Raw genomic sequence first — 22,197 nt, 5'->3', positions numbered from 1 at the left:
CCCCTAATTAAGGTGTAACAAATAACCAATCTCCCTGCCATAGAAAAGCAATGCCCTGCCTTCACATCTGGAGACGGCATGGTGGGGTTGTGATGTATGGCCTCCTGTTTGGGGTGTTCACTCCATCCTCATTAGGGGGCTGTTTGGTCAAACTGCCTCAGACACAGCTCTTAAAAGGGGATGTGACAAATGCATTCATTAATAAGCTTCAAACCAGTACTTAACACTTACTGAGGATGTCTGACATTACAAGGCAGTGACCTGTAATGACCATGCAGTTGCTGTGTGTGACATTGAAATGTGAGGTTGTCTCTTTCCAGTTCTTTACAGACCTTTCTTAAACACTTAAGAATGACAGCTATTCCATTGGAATTCATAAGGATTTTTTAAAATTATATTTCTTATGCTAATACAAAGTACAATAGTAAAATACACCGTTGGCTAAGAGCAATAATGTGCATTAATAATTATATTAAAAACACTCAAATTGTCATTAATCTACTCAAAATCTATCTGCACATAAACATGGGGCATTCTCTGGTTTAAGGTCATTTTGCAGTTGCAGGAAACAGAGTGATCGACTTTCAATACCACCTTTAATCACCTTTTAGTCATAACTTGACAGACCCACATTTCTAGGGTAACAGAGTGCATCGTTTCAAGAGAGTGGGATATATTTTAAACACTATTGCTACACTTTAACATGAGGGCTGGGAGTGACAGTTTTGGAATTACAATTCAGTACCAATTTATGTTTTTTCTTTTTTTTCCTGAGAAATGCTTTTATTACAGCTTTTACACAAATGCGTTTTACACATGCATTTGCATTCTGTAACACTTTAAAATAAAATCAGCACATTTTTCTTTTTTTTTAAATAGAATATCTTAGGCTTAGGGGTAGGTTTACTAAAGTGTTGCGCCTGTCACAATAGTCGCAAACCAGTTGCAAACAAGTCGGAAGTCTTGGATGAAATTTACTAGACAGTCGCAATGCTATTTGCGACTTTTTAGGAAATGCTTTGCGGCAGCTGTTTTTCTTTGTGTTTCAACCTTAGATAAATATGTAATTATGGGCGTTCCTGCATAAATTCGCAAAAAAGGCGGATAGTGCAAATGAGGGTTCTCAAATATTATAACAAGATGTATGAAAGCTGCAGGCAATTGTGACACTTACAATTGCGTCCGTTTGTTAAGAACGTTTTTGAAAGCATGTTTTAAACAGTCGCAATTATTGAGGGAATTTCCCAGTCCGCTTTTTCTCGTGTGTTGCCAGTTGTGCTCAATCCATTTTTGAGGTGAACAGCCAAATACCTAATTTTCCCTAAAAGCAGAGTGTACTTACAACCTTGAAAACAAACGTATATGACATTTCTGGTTTCCCCTATGTGTTGGGAGCAATAGACTGTGCACATGTGCCGCTAACCTCTCCATCTGTGTAGGAATAGGAAACACACCTATTCTATTAATATGCAGGTGGTTTGTAATTGTACAATTTAGCACTGCACCCCTGAATAACTGGACAGTATACATTTGGCTTATAGGCTACTAATGATAAAACAAATGAGTGGTATAGTGCAAAATGTGTTGCTGGTCCTTTAAAATTTGTATTAATGACTGTCCTCTTGTAAGTTTCATGTCAATGCGGCACCATGATCTATTTTGTGTTAATTGTCTAGTCTGCCAAGTTAATAATAATAATAATAATAATAATAATAATAATAATAATAATAATAATAATAATAATATAAAAAAAGCACTAAAACCATTTAGTATCAGAGGGAAAATATGTCAGACAGGTCCTCTTCTCTCTGTTTTTGTTATTCAGAAAAAGGGCATTTCAGATGCTCGAAGGATAAAAAACCACAAACAGACAAGACATTTCCCCTGTGAGACTGTCTTTCAAACTACATATGCTTCATGAGGCTAGGCCTCCTTTAAATAGCACACATTTCCTCAGACAACACGTCTTAACATTATGCCACCGTCTTTACAATTGACCAAATCTGTTTCTGAACTCGGGTTAGATGAAATTCCTTTAATAATCTCTAATGACTTGTACAGATTATTCATTAACTAATGTTCAGAGCTAAACTGAGTTAAATCCAAATCCAATAACTTTCTTTTTTGGTATTCCAGGGATTTAAATACATCTTTTACAGTATTTGTTACAGTAATAAAAAAAGGAATTTAAGGAGATAAAAAAAAATCTTTTTTTCAATGAAAAGGCTTTGCCTAGAAACAGCTGAGAAAGATGACAGTTACCATACTAGACTCTGGATTAAGGATCATACATTTTTTTTCTATAACCACGCCCAATTATTTCTTATCTGAAAAGCATGTGTTACAGGGTTTTAGACAGTAGCATCTTCCCATATATTTCAAATCTAGTCAGTAACTGTTTAGGAAGACACCATAATACAGCATACACCAGAATAAAGTTTTGGAAACAAAATCAATGTATAAAGTTGTTAGCATTACCATGTGGTCAGCAGTCTGGGGCTTAAATCATTTTCAAACATGGCAAAAGAAGTATCCGTAGGCAAACAGCACCATCAGCTGCCCCTAGGAAGAGAATGGCAAAAGCTCCCATTTGGTCATTCTGTTGTTTCCTTACACCGTCTGCAGAGTTGTACCGAACTGTATGTTTAAGCAATGTGTGGAGCAGATGGAGCAGAGGGAGGCACCAAAGTTTAATCCTATCAGATGGATTCTCGGTCGACCATCTGGTTAATCCGCGCACAATTTCAGCGCCTGTAAAAAAATCAACTTAGGCCAAGATTAGCATCACAGATTGTTCCAGTACGCTTGTTCATCTTTGGAGTTTATGATTTCCAAAGCCCTTCCAAATGGCATTACAGCTTGTCCTTCGATTTGGTATATAAAAAAAATACAAATAAATACTGCTTAATTTATCCTGGAGAGACTGGATTGCTTCCCTTAAGCACATTGCTGCATGTTCAACTTGCTGTAGTCACATGTCAAGTGAAGTAGATTTGGTATGTATTAATTTGTTTAATGACATTTGTCCTTTTTTCATCTTCTTTCTAGTAAGCTAAAGTCTGTAATGCTTAAATAAAGCTCATAATAATTCTCAGATATGAAAAGAAATGAAGGCCTCTGAGTTGTTATGTTTTTCACACTGTTCTGTATTTTTCACTAAACATTCAAATACAGTTATATTAACACAATATCGTACTGATACCCTGGTCATTACATAGTATAGGCAAGTTTTACAAGTTTGGTTAAAGTCACAGTTTCTCGAGTACAGCTTGGACAGTCCTACACTGTGTAGGTCTGAATCATGACTGCCAGCTTCTTGCGATCCCATGCCTCTGTTAGTAATAATGTAAACTGTCTGATACAGAGGGTTATTAATGCAATAGCATTTTAAATAATACTGGTACTTAAAGGGGAACTGTAATGCAAATGAATATATAACCATTTCAATAGAAAACATCAAAACAAGCTTTTGACGCATTTTCAGCCTCTCCTTGAGCAGTATATCGTATAAAAACCATTAAAACAAATTAACATTGAATGTATTGAGCTCTCTTCCGTTGTGCTTTGTGTGACATCCTGTCGTTGACTCGCTCTATAGTCACACATAGTATTCTATTGAGCAGATGCCCCATTACTATCATATGTAGCCATTGTTTTGTTATGGCTGCCCTTTGTTGGTTTAAAGGCTTAGGCACACAAAAAATACTTTTTCATTTTGTTATTTTTGCACCCGAACGCTTTGCATTCTGACATAATTCACCCTGCCAGCGTTCATTGGTGTGGGGGGCTGTCAACGATATGATGTAACCGCGGCGCCAGAAAGGATCCAATATGGCAGCGGCCTGCATTTCCAGCTGACCCAGAAAGCTGACAAGAAAATTGAAATACTGGCCAATCGCTTGACTAACAAAATTGGCGCAGCGAGATGCATTTGTTTTGTGTACAGACCATTTATAGAGCCTTGTTATTTTGAGTACAGTTCCCCTTTAAAAAAGTACTAAGCCACTGGACAAGCATACTTCAGTTTTGAGAAATAAAATAGACATTTACTTTTTTGATTTTATCAAAGCACATAGCCATTTAAAGGGGATTTTACATTACAGTTATAGACTTCCAAAAAAAACACAAACTGAAGTATTGCTAGCTGATTCATTTTTCAATTTCAAACACACTCCACTGTGAAGCGGTGGTAAAATTCACACCGTTGGATACTGAGCTCAATAGCCGTGAAGCAGGTTTATGTATTCAGTGTTACGCAGCAGCAGATTCACTTTTACTGTAAAGGGACACAGGATTTTAAAAACTGTTAAAACCACTAACAATTTGGGGGTATTTATAGTTAATTCCAGCTGCGTAGCTTTTTTTATGCTGTTTCCTTTTCCATCCCTTCACTTCGTTTCTCAAATATGCAGAATCACTCCCCTCTCAGGGTGCAGTTGGAGCACCTGAGCTGAGACAGACTTCCTCTAAGCTCTCAAACCCCAATAAGCCATTCTCATCACAGAGCCATTTCACTCTTGTGTGGCCTTGCCCTTGTGGGTCAGTTGACCTCTCAGGGGAGTATAAAAACCGTAAACATCAACCACCCTCCTTCTGGTTGTTCCTTAATTAGAAAAGGTAAGCTTCAGCACTGTGAGTTAGTGCCCCAGAAAAAGATTTGCTCTAAAAGCAGATTTTGAAATTTTTCTGTTTGTTGCCCCCACCCCCACCCCTTAGATAGATCAGCAGCTGTTGAGAACCTTTACGCCTTTGTCTTCTTAAGTTCATATTACTGCCTTCTGTAGTGGTGTCGAGGAGAAGACACAGAAAGAGATTTAAAACATTCTAATCATTTCTCCTCAAGGAAGCTTGGCATGCATTGATCAGTACCCTCATAGGAGAGCCGTCTCAATTGTTCTTCTATCCTTGAACTGTGTATCAAAAGTTACTTTGTTACTTTGCGCTCCCAGTACTAGTACCGACATTAATTAAGTCTGAGTTTACATTTATTTGAATTTAAACTTCGTTTTTATTATTTATTTCCAGTTCTCCACATCATTTTGAGAGAAAGTTTAGGATAATGATGCCATTCCTTTATTTATTTATTTTTAGTTTTTGTGCTGCAGCACACAGAACTTACTTTATGTTCCCGTGAATAAGCCTGTGATATATTGCGCGACAATGGAAAAAAAAGCACTTGTGCATGGAGACATTGCCACAAGCATGTAAGAACATTTTAATTCTATTCCTTTGAATCAGCCAGCATGGGGCGTCCTGGTCCTTTTACATGGGTCATGCTGGGTGATGCTGGGGCCGGAGTGACTGTAATCTCCTCCTGGCTGGTCCCTTTCACTGGCAGCCCTTGGGGTCAGTAGGCTCAAATACAGACTGCCTTTTTCTTTAATCCCCTTAATAGGACACTTTGTCCTCTCCATACCTGCTGCTGTTGATATAAAGAAACATGATATACCAAGACTTCGGGCTCAGGTTCTGGCCTGACCTATTGCAACAATGATAAGATGCTAAACCCACTACCATAGTGCCATCTGCTGTAGACATGCTTTGGGGCTGCTCTGCTTGTCAATAGCTCAGATTCATTTAGCTTTAATACGCGGTGGGCTGTACCTGGTAGAGCACTGTACAAGCTTTTCTATCCCCCCTTGTGAGATACAAACTCATACATATGTAACTGACATGGAGAGATATGGAGCAGTTAAGTCTCATCTCCTGTGACATCCACTAAACAGACAACTTTACCTGTTTAATGTGTATTTAAGCTGAAAGCTTTGCCTCATAACTCTCGTCTTTTTTTTTTTTGTTCACCCGAAGCAAATTGGAATTCTAGTAATTAGTCCGCCCCAGCTTGCAAGGCGGCATTAGAATCTCGAGCCAAAGTTCAACATCCTGAAATGAAATTTAAACCAATTAATGTGTTAGATTTTTATCGCTTGTCCGTGTTTTCTCAGCAATTCCCCCAGCGCCTGCCCTTTGATCGACTCTTGTAAGGACTCAAAATTGTCTGCCTGCTGCGAGCGAGATGGGAATGACATTTACACGGCTCTCGTAAAACAATCAGGTCCGCGAGACCCTCAAACAAGCGGGGCAACGTAATATTTAATAAAAGTGTGTGCGGAATCACCCGCATTAACATTCTGTTCCTCAGAGGGCCCCTGGGAGAGAGGGGTTTTATTGTGAAGTGATCAGTGTTATAACAAAGGGGAGCTGAGTGATGTTTCTCAGTTTAACCCTCAGATTACTTAATTATACCAGGTGTCGAGCAAAGCCACTGGTAATTCTACCCTTAACAATCAAAGGTCCAGCGGAACGCCTCCTAGAAGACATAGTGCGTCTTTTTTCTAATCTTAGTTATTATCTATCTGTTGTTGACTTGCAGCATCATTTTAATAGCAAACTAAAGTCAGGCAACATTTCCCTCAATGCTTTTTTCCTGGCAAATGCTTGTTGTACAACGTAGTACACTACAGATATACCCACATTACATTATAATTGTAAGTGCTGATCTGTGTGGTTAGAGTGATGATCGGATCAGCCTAACAGTTTACAACCACCTTTTACAGTTGCTTAATATTTTATATCTGGCACAGAAAGGTTTCATTTTTAAAATGTCTCTTTCAGTTTTTCAGCAGTGATATTCAAATGTGCAGTATTATTCAGCCATATATTTCACTGTGAATATGTGTAGTAGTGTGTTACACTAAGTTGCCCTACAATGATAACTGTATTCTTTATCAGGAACACCATAACCACCATTTCCATCCTTAAGTAAAACATTTACGAATAGGATATTAATGACTGAAATAGTTATTGGGCAAAATTGAACTAATTACTATATAATTACATTGCAGTTCATGTATTGTAAAGTGTGTGTGTATATAATTACAATTTAATACCTTTTTAATTATGTTATTTTTCTTTTGGTTTTGCAATGTAAATAAGCTGCCATTTGTGAAGCTCAATCAACGTGGAACCCAGTTTGATGTATTTGTCTTTTAAAATAAAGTCATTTTTTATTTACTTTATAAGGGATCCTCAATCAGGTTTAAGGGCGACACAGTAAGGGGGCCTAAACTAAACAGGGTCTCATTTTAATAATCTAAACAGTGGCGGATCTCAATAACACCACTTAAACTCTATATTAACACTGCTGGTGTTTTTCATTACTAAATACAATATAATACAGTTGGCTGAGATTCACAGAAGATCAAGTTTTTCAAGTATTAACTCCAGCTCTTGTGTTCCTTGGTTATTTACAGAGAGCACTGTGGCTTTCTTATATCTTCCTTCATTCAGACTGAGCATGAAAAACCAGGAAAGGTCACCTAATTGAGTGGTTTCAGGGATCTCAAGCTCCCAGTATCAATAGAAGGTTTCTGTTTTTTATATATGTTTAAGAATATCTATGCCTCTGTACTGACAAAAGATGTTGTGTCTGTCTGTTTCCCCTTGTTCTTGCTGGACACAGCCACGCCATGCATCAAAGCCATCAGCCCCAGCGAGGGATGGACTACAGGAGGGGCTACAGTCATCATAATTGGAGATAATTTCTTTGACGGCTTGCAAGTCATATTCGGTACCATGCTGGTCTGGAGTGAGGTGAGTTACACTATGGTGTACAGTGGTGTAGTCCTGAATCCGACGGTACCAGAACTCTAGATTTTCTTAAACAAGAATTATTATACAAATTCACATTCGATTTGTATACTGAACTTTTAGTGACACATATAATAGTCATGCAGCTTTGTTTGTGCCCACAGTCGTAGTTGATACACTGTTGCTGTCGTCTTCGTCTTAAGCATTCTTCTTAAAGAAGGAGTTTGTAATAGAATTCCGGCACATTCCAGCTTGACTGCACCACTGATGCTGTACTAGTTGGACTTGGAAGCTCTACTTATGAGGTTCTGACAACTGAAAATAACACAAAGTCTAAACGACAAGAAGAATGCATAAGTTAAGGTAACTGATGTTTCACGTCCCTACCAAGTTGCTCTTGAAAGCTAAACCCATGGTATACAAAGAGAAGAGTTGTTTTTCGTCTGAAAATAAAGCACTGACAGCAAATGTGCTTTGAAAAAGCTAGCGCCTCACAGCTAAACACCAGTCTAATGTGATACATCCATACTGTTAAAGGTCTGCTTGAGGACCTGCATTCTTTAAATATATTGTACTTATAGCAGTAAGCTCAGCAGGAACTCAGGGAATCGTCACTTCACTACTGTATATTTTTGCAATCTGAGCATACAGCATGGCACTTCTTACTGTAAATCCAGCACTATGACTTTCCCGTCACGCTGAATATTGTATTTTCAATCTACCACTTCCCACTTCAAAGGTCCCTACTCTGTAGTACTTGCACTGTTTGCACTGTTCCCATATAAACCTCAGTGTAATTATTTGTGACCATTCGAGGGAATTTTTTTTTTTTAAGCTATTCAGGCTGCAGCTAATAGTTTGGTGAAAAATTCAATGTGCATAGTGTAGGCTATAGAAATGTATAATTGATTGCAACTCAGATCTCAGAGAGACGTACATAAGCCTATATGGTATAACATTTTTCTTAAGAAAGAAATAAACTGGTACAATAGCTGACTCTGTCATTTCTCTCAGATTATTAACAACCGATATCTGGAAATCAAATCCAAGTCTGTTCAAAATAAACATATATGCCTCATTGTTTGTGTCCAGCATCCCTTTAACTTGGCTACAGGGAGTCCACACATATGGCAACAATTTCTATCTGAACAGGACCCTTAGCTGTTCCTGTGGCCCCTGAATGAGGAGTTTGCCTCACCTCACCCTCCCTCCCTTCGTTCCTCCCAGGGGCCCACCCAGCTCTGAGTGTTAACAGAAGGGAACCCGACTGAGGCAATATCCCCAGCCTCATTGCCAAAAGGGACTAGATCTGATTTCCTGATACCCATTGTTAATAATGTGAGAGAAAGGCTTCGTTAACCATATATGTATATTTCAAACACCTTAACAATAATACTATATATGCCAGGATATATATCTCCTGCAATATAAGAGTTTATGTCCTTAAAATAAATATTTAAAATAATAATAAATTAAACACTTTGGCTTTCAATAATCCAATCTCTCTCAGGTGACTTTTGAAATGTGTTAATTGTTGCTATTCTATATATTTTTTACCCACAGAAAATAATGTTGCTGTTTTTATATATTTAAAATGCACTTCCCAAATGTGCAGCAGAGTCTGACATTGCAATATCAAGAAATCAAGCAAACTTATTCTGTGCAGATGGTGCTGGAATGAAATAACAGAGTGGAAAGCATGTTTCCAATTAGAGCCCAGTCCTGGTGGAGGTTGCTCTTGGTGCAGGAATGTTTATCTGGCATTACAGGATGTAGAGGAGCTGATAAGGAGTGTTTTGGCTGCTCTGATATTTATCACTGGGTGTGTAGATAACAATCAGTTAGTCTAATGAACAGATCCATGCATGGCTTACTTTGCTGTGCGGTTATTTTTCTTCTGAGTCATTCTGTATTATATTTGCTGTGTGACTACAGGTGTTCTCTCAGCCATCATAGTAAAGCAGGGGTGTGCAGTGTAGAGTCTCATACAATAAAAATGTTCATTGTAAACAGTCCAATAGTACTTTTAATGATGATTTGCCTTCAGTTGCAGTGAATGAAATCACCTTGCTACAATAGTGTTATTCAGACACACACATTGTGTATAAGTTTACAAATAACATGCAGATGCATTAAATACGGCATTCTCAAATATAATGCAGGCAGTCTTATAACACTCATGCATACAGAATAACATTAGAATAATAGAATAACACATACTGTACAGCAATTGAACCCAGGGATATTTCGCACATAGACGCCAGCAAATATTCAGAGAAAAAAGAAGGAAAAGAAGCCTCTTAGAGGGAACACACACACACGTAATCGCTTGGAACACTCTTGTAAATATTGTCAAGAGTTCTGCAGTGCATAATATCAAGAGAAGTGTTTTTTTATGTTTGTTTGGTTTTTTTTAGTGACTTGACAAGTTAATTCTGTTTTCTTTATGAAGCTTTTGTTTACTGAGACCTGCCGATGAAGAGCGGCTGTGATGACTGTGCTGGCAGGTTTGTGAGGCTCCTGACTGCTGTTATTGTGGCTTCTCTGTTCCTCCTCCAGCTCATCACTCCCCATGCAATTCGAGTGCAAACCCCACCGAGGCACATCCCCGGGGTGGTGGAAGTCACACTGTCCTACAAGTCCAAGCAGTTCTGCAAGGGGACCCCCGGGAGGTTCATCTACACAGGTGAGCAAACACACACACGCGCGCACGCACGCATGCACGCACGCACACACACACACACACTTCATTATATTCCAATGAAGAGATGCCAGGCTGGCTGTTGTGTCACTGCAATTAAGATTTTTAAAAAATCTGCTATGGTTCTGCCGTGCAATGCAAAACAAGTGGACTAATATGGATGACCTGCAAGTCTGTTCAAAATACTGCAGTGTCAGTACTGAAGTGTATGTATTTATTTATTTATTGATCTATTTATATAACCTGTATACCCTTCAGATAAAGTCATCTAGTCTCCATTGGGGTCCTGTGGAGCTCATGGCGAGTAACTTCATAATTATAAACCAGGAGAGGAAAAAACCTGGTAGTGGAGGAATAATATATTCAAAGATATACCACTGTACTTGAGGCTCCTACTGTGGAATTCCACTCATTTCCTTTATACCAGAGGTTAACATGAAGCACAGGGTTCTCACAGGCAGTAACATCCTGTATATTGCAAAGATAAGGGTAATACGAAATGTGTCTTTTTTTATGCGGGGGGTTGGGGGGGGGGGGCGGGGGTTGTAGATTTGTGAGACATGGGCTCTTGTGCCATTTAGGTTTTATCAGTAGGGACAAGGAAGATGAATAATATGCCTTTGTGAACAGAAGGATTGGTATAGAATAGCAATAATACATTACAGCTTAGAGGACGCAAACAGGACACCAGTGCTGCTGGTTAATGTAACTGCAATGTTTAAGAAAGCAGCTGTAGACTTTTAAAAAAATATTGCATACAAACAGGTCACTAGAGGGTTGGATAGTAAAATATAGCAGCAACATAAATTATACACGATTAAGCAATGGCCTATTTTTAAAATAATATTGCTAAACTGAATATCTGTACATAAAACTGATAACGGTGATCTAAAAAATAAAGTGCTGGATGGAAATCGGTTAACTGCAAGGTTGCCATAGCCGTGCTGTAACTTCAGCCACATTGTCTTAATAGCATCTATTAGAAAGAAAACTAAATAGGAGTAAATATTATTTCAGGATAATTGTAGCATGTGCATAATTAGAGTATCCTAACTACACATGCAGGAGTAGGTCACATTTAAACCAGGAAAACAAGTCCAACTCCTGCAGGCCTCCAATCTTGAAGCCATTTTAAACCATTAAATCTTCAGTAAATGTTCTGCTTCTAGTCAAGACTCCCCCACCTTTCCCACACAGCGCAAACCACATACCAGTTCAAGATCAAGCCCTCTTTGCGCCTACAACTAACTTTGTTTCATCTAATTGAAAATTATAAGCATGGCCCTGGAGGAAAATTTTGTTTGTAATAAGTTTGATTCTACATAATAGAGGAAAGTGGCTCCAAACCATTTAGCAGAAGTCTCACACTGAGTGGAAGAAATCCCAGACCAATTTAAGGAGCTCTATAATGAGCCAGAGCCTTTTGCGAGCGAACACCAGAGAAATAATAGCCAGGAGATTTTGCTTGTTACTGTGTTAGCAATTGCTACATCTTACCTGGCAGCGCTAGACTTGAGGAACAAAGATGTTTAATGATAGCCGGTAAAATCGTACAGTTTCATCTGTGAAGATGGTTTACTTTCTTTGAGCCTCACGTGGATAAACAAATCACACAGTGGACACAAACAGCATAATCATTTCTGTCTAACTCAAGCTATTTTACTGAATTGATCTTGGGTGTGCGGTCTGCCTTCCAAATGCATTATTGATTCAACACTGGTTTCTACACCTTCCTTGAGTAGAAACAGTCCCACTGTCTAATTAGAAGATGTTGTTTCTGAAAATAGAACTCCCATTGTGCAGAGTGAACTGTTGTGGAGAGGGGTTCTTACATATTATGTATTGGTAGATGTGAGACTTGCTGGCCTAGCCTTGCATGTTAACCCTTTGCCAGAATTTTCTAGGAGAGAGAACACAAGACCAGCTCCTGGCAACCCAGTGCAGGAAGTGACCTGGATAGATGTTATGATACAGTTACATTCCGCAGAAACATTCCAGTGTGGAAGAGGCTACTTTCACTGTGTACTGCACTGGATAAATGTGGTGTTCTGGAACATATTACAAAACCACAGAGGGCCAAAACATTTTCTTACAGGAATTAGGTCTCATTCTGTTGGCTTAGAAACAGTGAGGGATCACTTGTTGCAAGTGTTTTATGCTTCTGCTGTTGGAAACAGACCTTTTTTTCAATGTATTGTTTGGAGCAGTTATTTGCGGGTATAAGAGGTGGAGGAAAGGGGGGTCGGTTGGTCAGTTCTGCTAAAAGCAGTCAGGCATAGCTTCCTTTTCTGCCCCCCTCTCTAATTAGGCAACGTTTTGGTGGTCAGGTCTCATTTAGAAGAAATTATTTTGAATCATCATTCAACAAAACATCCCTCCAGGCTACCTGGCTGTAAACGGCCTTGTCTGGCTGCTAAGTGCTTTCTGTAGCAGAGGGAGATGACCTTTGACACGCTCATTTGGCAATTTCTTCAACATGTGAGTTACGAAACTTAATCCTGACCGTTGTTACCTCATTCAAGTCAAGGTCACGTACTCTCTTTTTATAAAACTAACTGCCAAATAAAAGAGGAGATTGAACAGCCAATAACTTTTTTTTTTTTTTTCGTGAATAATGAAATATCCACATCCGACACATTTATTAAAGTTGCATATGTTTTAATTCAAAATATTATTAAAGCAAAGAGGAGCAGTTCATGTTTTGTCAATTAGAAATGATCAGAGTGTGTGTATTAAAAAAACAGATCCATTAACAGAAGGCATTGTAAAGAGACTGTCCTGTATGTGCAGGGAGTCTCTTCCCTTGACCTGTACGAACCCCACCAAGAGCTGATCTTGTTCTATTCTAATGCTATTATACTGTATACCATAGTATCATTCCCTTCTGATGTGGCATTCCCATAGCTATGGGAGACATGAGCAAGCTGATTTAAGGTGGTATTGCATATTCATATTGCGTATTTCAAATCAGCCAGACTAGTACCTCCCCCTTAAAACAGCAGAACACCTGACACTATGCAATAACTCAACAAGGTAAATAGTATCAGTTTAAGGGAATTCTCATTGCAGCACACCTGGTATTGCTGGATGATATAAAAATAAAATGAAGGGCTGGGTTTGGCTTTTTTGACACGCTAGCCCTAGCGCTGTGGCTGGCAGAAGCAGTCTGGTCATCTGGTTTACTGTGCAGATTTGGCTTGTTCCTCCAGCCATTTGGTGACTGTGTAGATGGACCAGTAGGAGCCCATGAATTGCACAGTGCTGGTATAAACAGGTGCCAGATGGTGGCCTTTTCCAAATTAGCTTCCTGCCCCGTCATATAACAAACAGTACCACTATGCATTGTATTTTGTGATGATCTAACCGGTTGTGAAATGAGTGGTTTCATCTTGTTAGCTCACTCGGTGGGTTCGGTAGTCAGAAGAAAGTGCAGGATTGTGCATTGTAATGCAAACTATAGCAATGCTTCTCCCTGCTGGGTCCAGTGACCATTGGTCTGCTGAGATTTGAACTGATGAGAGATTTCCTACTTGGTTTTCCAACCAGGTTCCATTTGGCATCTCCCAGGGTCCAGTTGCCAATGGGTACTAATCATAGACAATTTACATAAGTCAGTGGCAGCTGGCAACGGATTTAGACATTGACAGCTGGTGAAACTAATCAGCTGCTACTGGAAACTACAATAGCAATGAAAGCTAATTAAATAAACCAAGTAGAGGCTACCAATGCTGCACTGTCCCAAACCAATCGATTCGCCTATGGGATACCTGTATCTTTTACTCACAGTAAGCCAAACTAGTTCACATACATGTTTCTGCTATACAGTTATCAAGATAAAAATGTTGTTTTTACCAGTACGTGATTTCAATTTGTCACCAAACTTAAATCCACTGATATCTATATTCAGCTGTGGTGATTGGGATTAAAAAGAGTATGTATATTTATTGACACTGCATGTCAGAGTGCATATGTACATTTTTAATGAATGTTAGTGCAGTAAACAACGTGCTAAAAAATGGTTGACAAGAAGTTTTAATATGTTACATTTTTAAACATTTGTCGTACTGCATTATATTGTACTGTTGTTCTTTTCAGTTCAAGCACACAGTACAGTACACTACACTGCTGTTGTTTTTTTCCTCCACACAGTACACAATTAAATCTGCATTTCAAACGAACCTGCTCACAGCACAGTGCTTATACTCAATTAATTATTTACATTGCATAGATGCAGTACACGATCAACAGAGAAAATATCAAACGTACACAGTCTGGGGTTTGTAAATAAATTCAGAATAGGGAAGCGGTTGACTAGAGACAGGCAGGCTGTCAGGAGGAATCGAGATGCCTCAGCGGAGCCTTCAGTCTGCCTCCCTGTGGGAGTAGCAGTGCCTGTAAACCCTCGTGCTGAGCAGCCTTGAACAAAGCCACTAGATCTGAAGAGCAGCCCGAAAACAAGACCCAATTAGCAGCTATGCAAACTATGTGTGGCAATGGATCGCTGGTGCAGTGCTGTGCGCAGACCCATTTTTATCAAATGCATTTTCATTCCAAATATATTGTAGCTACACTCCATAATAATATAGAATTGATGCACAGTGATTGTAAAGCTTGCAGTTTGTTGCCTGGTATCTGATTTAAATGAAAGATAGAAATTATACATGCTACATAGTAGCGTTCTATTATATGTTGTTTCCCTTTAGCTTGTGTGTGCGTGTGTGTGCGTGTGTGTGTGTGTGTGTGTGTGTGTGTGTGTGTGTGTGTGTGTGTGTGTGTGTGTCTGTATTCAGATGAAATGGTAGATCCCATATTAATTCTTGTGGTGTGAAAGTCCTAGGTCACATCCAAGATTTGACATTGACCCTAAATGTTAAAAGCAAGCTCAAAACGAGGATTTCATTCAGATTCCTTTTAAAAGGAGCGTGCCACAACTGATTAGATAGGGAGGATAATACTCTATATTTAAAAATGCATCACTCACATAAGGAAAGCATACAATGTAATGGAGAGAGGCAGCAGTTTATATGAGAAACTATAACACTTTGTAGTAAGTGTCAGTTCAGTAATTCTAATATAATTATGCAGGGGTTAGAACATAATTTCCTATTGAAAATCAATCAGTTGTCATATTAAACCCTAATCAACGTGAAGGAGAGATGCATTCTGTAAAATAGGATGAGAGTTAAGAAAAGGCTGAGATGGAAGTTGAGTTTGTTTTTTTCCCCTCTTTGGACACAGTTATCAGTGATGGGTAATGCACATTCAATACTTTATAAATTAGTTTGCAATTCTTCACTGCAATTTTTTTTTTTTAATTCTGGGACTTCATTTTGATGTTTGGTATTACCCTTCCTGAACTGCCATCCGTATTATTTATTAGGCACTCTGTCCTGACATATTTTACATGAACCAGAGTTATAATGCAATCTGCCAATGAAAGCCTTAAAGACCTTTGTGCTTCTAATAGATTGGAGGCCATGATGAATGGGCTTCTGTGTTCAGTAGTCAATTTACCCCTGTTCTAAATTCAACCTTCTCCTCTTAGCAATACAGTCGGCAGCCAATATTAAAATACTCTGTTGGATCAAATTATAGGTATTTTTTTTTTTCTTATGTCCATACGGTGATTAAGTATTTATGAAATATTGTTCACTCTTGAAGTGTCTGTTGCAAAGAGATTGGAAAAACCAAAGGTCTGCAACTAAACTGTACATAAAAAAATATACTGTAGCAGAAGTCAATTAAAAGGGATTTCGTAATTTTAAGAACCTGCCACTCAACCAAGATGTTCATATTTTGACACATCTCTAGGCTCATGCTAAGTTCGTACATAAGAGAAAATGCAGACTATTCATGGCTCCTCTTGAATAACAGTGTGAAATGTACCTGGCATTGTAGGAATTCCCCACTTGTTAAGCAAAGTCTTGATGCAAAATGTTACAGTCCTCCCAGGCTTCTTCAGGCTTCTGTTAACCTCTCACATAGGATCCTTCTTAACAAAAACTAGCACAATCAAGCCAGCCCAAATACTGTATGCAGCAACCATACATATAACCAAAAAAGAGAGGCTTAGTTGCAGTCTAATATTATTATAATGCCTTTTTATACCCTTATCTCAGATCTGTTCTAGGATTCTTTTTTTAAGGTATTGATCTTTCATTTTCATTTCACTTGCTTGCTTTTCTTATAATGTGTTTAATAAAAAAATTGCATGGCTAAAAAGAACATTAAAATGAAAAATCGCACTGGTTAACTTAACCAATTTGTTATATTTATGTATTTTGTGACATTTATTTTTCCTTTACAAATGGTGCTCGATTTGGCCGGTCAGATTTTCCAAATAAAAGTAATCATGGAGTTTATGGAAAATCTGATGAAAATAAGATTGTAAGGTATTGATCTCAGATGGTGGGGGTTGGAAAAAAAATAACACAACTCATCTATAATAAGGAGAAAAATGAAGCAATAATTCAAGGGTATTGAACGGCCCATGACTGCCGGTATTGATTCAGCACTACAGTGAGATCACACTTGGGTTATACCAACAAAAAAAAAAAAGCACACAACATTCCTCTGCTCATTATTTCACTGATACTATCTGTTCTTTACAAAGCCCAGCAGTGCTTGTTAAACTAGGAGACTCAAAACCAATTACAAAACACACTGTTTAGCGCAGTGTCCTTAAAGCTGCATAACCACTGCCACAGATATTTCCCTGTCCCTCCACTCTTCTCCTTTAAGGAAGGCTAGTGACCCAGCTCTGTTCTCAAACTCTGATTCCCTGATCCATAAAAATCCTGATTTACTCCTGGTTGAATCGCAGTTAGGTCAGGGCATAATTCAGAATATCGAAATGCCAAAAAACCCTATTAATGTTAAGAAACAAATGCCTGTAATCCTATCCACTTAGACCTGGCATAAGGTTCTTCCAAAAAACTGTATAGTGAAAATGGCAAGCCCTGCCGCCTTGTGCTTCTCCTCTTGGTCATTATTTTGAGTTATGAGCCCCAGAGGATCTTTGCTTCATGAAATTTCTATGAGCATTGATCCGTGTGATTGCATAGAATCCTTGAAATAGTTATTTCTGTAAAAATCTGCTTTGTTATTGCTGGTAAGTTACATACACATTGACTTTTGCCAATAACGAATTGAAAGAAAAAAGAAATGCACCAGTTGTTTGCTGTTAATAAGACTGCAGGGTGTTTTTGTTGATTTAGAGTGAACAGTTTTCCCAGGTCTTATATTGTCCTTTATAAAAGATGTACACTGTATGGTGTGTGTTTCGTTTTTAAGGTTACTAATGAACTACATTTACTGATCATTCCTTCCAGATATTTCAATGCTGCACTTCCACCACATCACATAAAGGAATGTAAAGACATTGTAAACAGTCACATACTCTCCACATTGCTCTGAAGTCCATTGTGTTGATTAAGCTAGTAGACTTAAACTGGACATACTGCAGCTCTGAAGTTCCATATCCCTTCACAGCATTGTATCTTTTTCACAGCGTCCTAATCTCTGCAGGACGTAATCTTCAGAACCTCTTTTTCCTGCTATTTTCATCTGAAAACCATTAATGGAGGACCAGAGAGGCCCACAAACCGCAATTTTCACTTAAGTTTCCCCGATTTGAAATTCATGAGAAAAGACAACAATAAAACAGTTAAAAAAACAAATCTGGTTGGCTATAAATACCCCCCTGTGGTTTACAGTTCCACATTTGACAAGAGTCAAAGTGAAGTCGACAGGTTCGAGGCCCAGATCACCAATTTCACTTCCCTTTTATTTGAGCCAGTTATATAAAAAAAAAAAAAAAAAAAAAAAAAAGTAAAAAGATTATAAATAAACTTGACAGAATAAAAACAAAATGCTTTAGCTATTTAACTTTGTTAAAACCTTTTGACAAAATAAAAAAACAAAATGCTGTATTTAAATTTTGTAATATATATATATATATATATATATATATATATATATATATATATATATATATATATATATATACAGTGCCTTGCAAAAGTATTCAGACCCCTGACCAATTCTCTCATATTACTGAATTACAAATGGTACATTGAAATTTCGTTCTGTTTGATATTTCATTTTAAAACACTGAAACTCAAAATCAATTATTGTAAGGTGACATTGGTTTTATGTTGGGAAATATTTTTAAGAAACAAAAAACTGAAATATCTTGCTTGCATAAGTATTCAACCCCCACACATTAATATTTGGTAGAGCCACCTTTTGCTGCAATAACAGCTTTAAGTCTTTTGGGGTAAGTATGTACCAGCTTTGCATACAGTGTCGGAGTGATTTTGGCCCTTTCTTCTTGGCAGATTTGCTCCAGATTGTTCAGGTTGGTTGGACGACGCTTGTGGACCGCACTTTTCAAATAGTGCCACAAATTCTCAATGGGATTGAGATCAGGACTTTGACTGGGCCACTGTAGGACATTCACCTTTTTGTTCTTGAGCCACTCCAATGTTGCTTTGGCCTTGTGCTTGGGATCATTGTCCTGCTGAAAGGTGAATTTCCTCCCAAGCTTCAGTTTTTTAGCGGACTGAAGCAGGTTCTCTTGCAGTATTTCCCTGTATTTTGCTCCATCCATTCTTCCTTCAATTTTAACAAGATGCCCAGTCCCTGCTGATGAGAAGCATTCCCACAGCATGATGCTGCCACCACCATACTTCACTGTAGGGATGGTGTGTCTTGAGGCATGGGCAGTGTTAGGTTTGTGCCACACATAGCGCTTTGAGTTTTGGCCAAAAAGCTCTATCTTGGTCTCATCTGACCACAAAACCTTTTCCCACATCGCAGCTGGGTCACTCTCATGCTTTCTGGCAAACTCCAGACGTGCTTTCAGATGGTACTTTTTGAGTAACGGCTTCTTTCTTGCCACCCTCCCATACAGGCCAGTGTTATGCAGAGCTCTTGATATGGTTGACTGGTGCACCATTACGCCACTCCCAGCCACTGAACTCTGTAGCTCCTTCAAAGTGATTGTTGGCCTCTCTGTGGCTTCTCTCACAAGTCTCCTTCTTGTTTGAGCGCTGAGTTTTGAGGGACAGCCTTTTCTTGGTAGTGCCTGGGTGGTGTGATGCAGCTTCCACTTCCTGATTATTGATCCAACTGTGCTCACTGGGATATCCAAACACTTGGATATTATTTTGTACCCTTTCCCTAATCCATGCATTTGTATTACTTTATCTCTAACTTCTGTAGAATGCTCTTTGGTCTTCATTTTCCTTCAGATTCACAGCCTGACCAATGATCCTTCAACAGTGGGGTTTTTATCCAGAAAATGTGACAGCAACTTTAATGGTTCACAGGTGGAGGCCAATGGTAAGGTCATTGTGTCCTCGTTAGGGCAATTTCAGTGTAAACTGGGAGCTTCCACAGCACAGGGGTTGAATACTTATGCAAGCAAGATATTTCAGTTTTTTATTTTTCTTGGAAATGTTTCCCAACATAAAACCAATGTCACCTACAATAATTGATTTTGAGTTTCAGTGTTTTAAAATAAAATATCAAACAGAACGAAATTTCAATGTACCATTTGTAATTCAGTAATATGAGAGAATTGGTCAGGGGTCTGAATACTTTTGCAAGGCACTGTGTATATATATATATATATATATATATATATATATATGAATGAAAAAAGACAACTTATAGATAATGCAATATTATTGTCCACAACATTTCTTTAACTTTAAGATATAGTATTTAAGGTATATCTTATCCAGTGTCTCTGAAAGGAGTGCAATACATTACCATTTGAGCTTTCACATAAAAAATCTGTCGTTTTAATAATCAGCTCAGGCTGGCTTCAGAACTGCTGTCCACATGCCACACACACAAACTCACGCACAATACTATGCAGATTAGCACAGCTGACCTTTCTTTCTCAAAAGAGGCCACTACGGTACTTAAGGAATGACACCCCAGGTCACAGTTTACTTATTTATTTGAAGTTATTTATACAGCACAGTTTGCTGAATATGTATGCCTATTTCCAAAGCGATCCCCTCAAGCAGTGTTGAGTGAAGTTTGGCCAGGGCTCTGGAGTTTGTACCTCTTCTTTGATAAGTACTGCAGGATCTCTGTGAAGTAAAGCAGGTCTTAGATGTACATCTCATCGCAGTACGTTTACCAATCCTATGCTAATGCATCAGATAGAATAAGGACCAAGGTCCATCCACATACAGTAATACTGCATGTTTGGGTGTAACGGGCAGAGTGGTACTGTAGGATTTTCCCATTACTGTACATGCAATTTGATTTGCTTTGCCACCTAGTGTAACATAAATGTACTTCTCATATGCTCCAGTGCAGTTTTCACCACTTTCTTTCCAAACGCAACCAAAAAAATATTTGTTGCACAACCACTATAAAAAATAAAAAAATTCTAAATTTGAAACAGTTAGTGGATGATGATTGGTGAATGACCGTTTGGAAAGATTTGGAAAAAAAGCTTTGGGGATTCTGTTTCTGTTTTGTCTGGAGGTGCTCACCTTTTACTTGCACTGAGATCATTTCAGAAAACAAAAGACCATGCTCAACTCTCTCTCTCTCTCTCTCTCTCTCTCTCTCTCTCTCTCTCTCTCTCTCTCTCTCTCTCCCACCTCTCTCTGTCTCCCTCCCCCCCTCTCCCGCTCTTGCTCTCGTAAATATATATTATCTGCTCGGCTAGTGAAAAGATTGTGCAGAATCTAAAAATCGATAGCAATGAGGAGAGTAAACAGATCCTGACATCTAAAACTGCAGCCCTGCGTTTACACACTGACCACTGCAATCCATCTCCATATCACTACATTAATGTGTGCTTGTACAGGGCCAGCCAATCACCTGGCTCATTATTACACAGGCACTAGCTCATCAAAGCGTTATAGGCCAGTGGTGTTTATGCAGTGTCCGTAATTACAGGAAGCCCATTTAAATATGATATATTGTTGGCCTAAAGCTAAATCCGTCTCAGTTCTGATTTTGATGTTTTTAAGAAAATCAGCATAAATCAGCAGCATTTCTGTTTTCCGCCAAGTTCTTTGTGAAGTGTAACAGATACATTTGGAAGAGAAATGTGGTTAATAAGTCATATAGGCAAGAAAGTATTTAGAAGAAACTACTACATGATGCTTGTCCAGAAATTAGATTGTTTTTTCAAGTAAAAACAGCATTACAACTTTCTATATGGAAACTGAAGGACTGCAGTCCTCTCCACAATTTAGTTTATAAAGGAATACAGCAAAATAAAAAGTTCTTAAAACAACAAGAAAATACATCACTGTGAGCTACTGGAGTCAAGCGGCATGTATGTTTAAATACAACCAACACAACACATACAACGGTAAGCGGAGATTGCGCTGTTGCAATTGCAGCTGACAGTATTTGTCTCCCCTGCGTTTGAGTCTTCCAGTAAACCATGTCTTACTTCATGACCTTTTCATTCCTGAGTTGGCTCAACAGAAATAAGCTACAAGCCGGCGAACAGGCGAAAACGCTTGCTCGGAAAATCCGAGCATGATTGAAAACAAGATGTGTTAAATCAATGCCGTTTATCGCCTGCCTATTCCTGGCAAGCACTGCACTGAGCTCATTCCCAGACAAACGAGATGATATAAGTGCAGTGTCACAGTGCTCACTGGGGTGTGAGGGCTGCGAGTCATGTAGTTATCAGGCAGCACGTTGAATCATTGTTGATGGCATTATTACAGGTGCTGTACTGCAGAACAGCAAAGTTATTGTCATAATTGACTAACACTAGTAGAAACATGGTACTGGCTCCAGGAGATTCTCAAATAACATGCAAGCAGAGCCGAGGTGCAGGTTAGAATCCTTATCTGTGAATAGAGTGATGGTTCTAGAGTAGCTGGCTGCTAAGCCCCATGGATTGCCTGCTTTTG

At 38.6% G+C, this 22,197-nt stretch overlaps 1 protein-coding gene across 4 annotated transcripts in view; it reads left to right on the top strand.

Annotated features, from left to right (window-relative positions):
- LOC117431674 (transcription factor COE1) overlaps positions 1-22,197 on the top strand; it is a 139,707-nt gene that overhangs the window by 93,340 nt on the left and 24,170 nt on the right. For all 4 annotated transcript variants that reach the window (XM_058996224.1, XM_058996222.1, XM_058996223.1 and 1 more), the window contains exons 9-10: positions 7,463-7,593; positions 10,150-10,276. In XM_058996224.1, coding sequence (XP_058852207.1) covers positions 7,463-7,593; positions 10,150-10,276 — 258 coding nt within the window. The remainder of the gene's footprint in view (positions 1-7,462; positions 7,594-10,149; positions 10,277-22,197) is intronic.

Source organism: Acipenser ruthenus, chromosome 22, assembly GCF_902713425.1.
Source record: "Acipenser ruthenus chromosome 22, fAciRut3.2 maternal haplotype, whole genome shotgun sequence".
Classification (NCBI taxonomy): domain Eukaryota; kingdom Metazoa; phylum Chordata; class Actinopteri; order Acipenseriformes; family Acipenseridae; genus Acipenser; species Acipenser ruthenus.
This window is presented reverse-complemented; position numbering and strand designations above follow the sequence as displayed.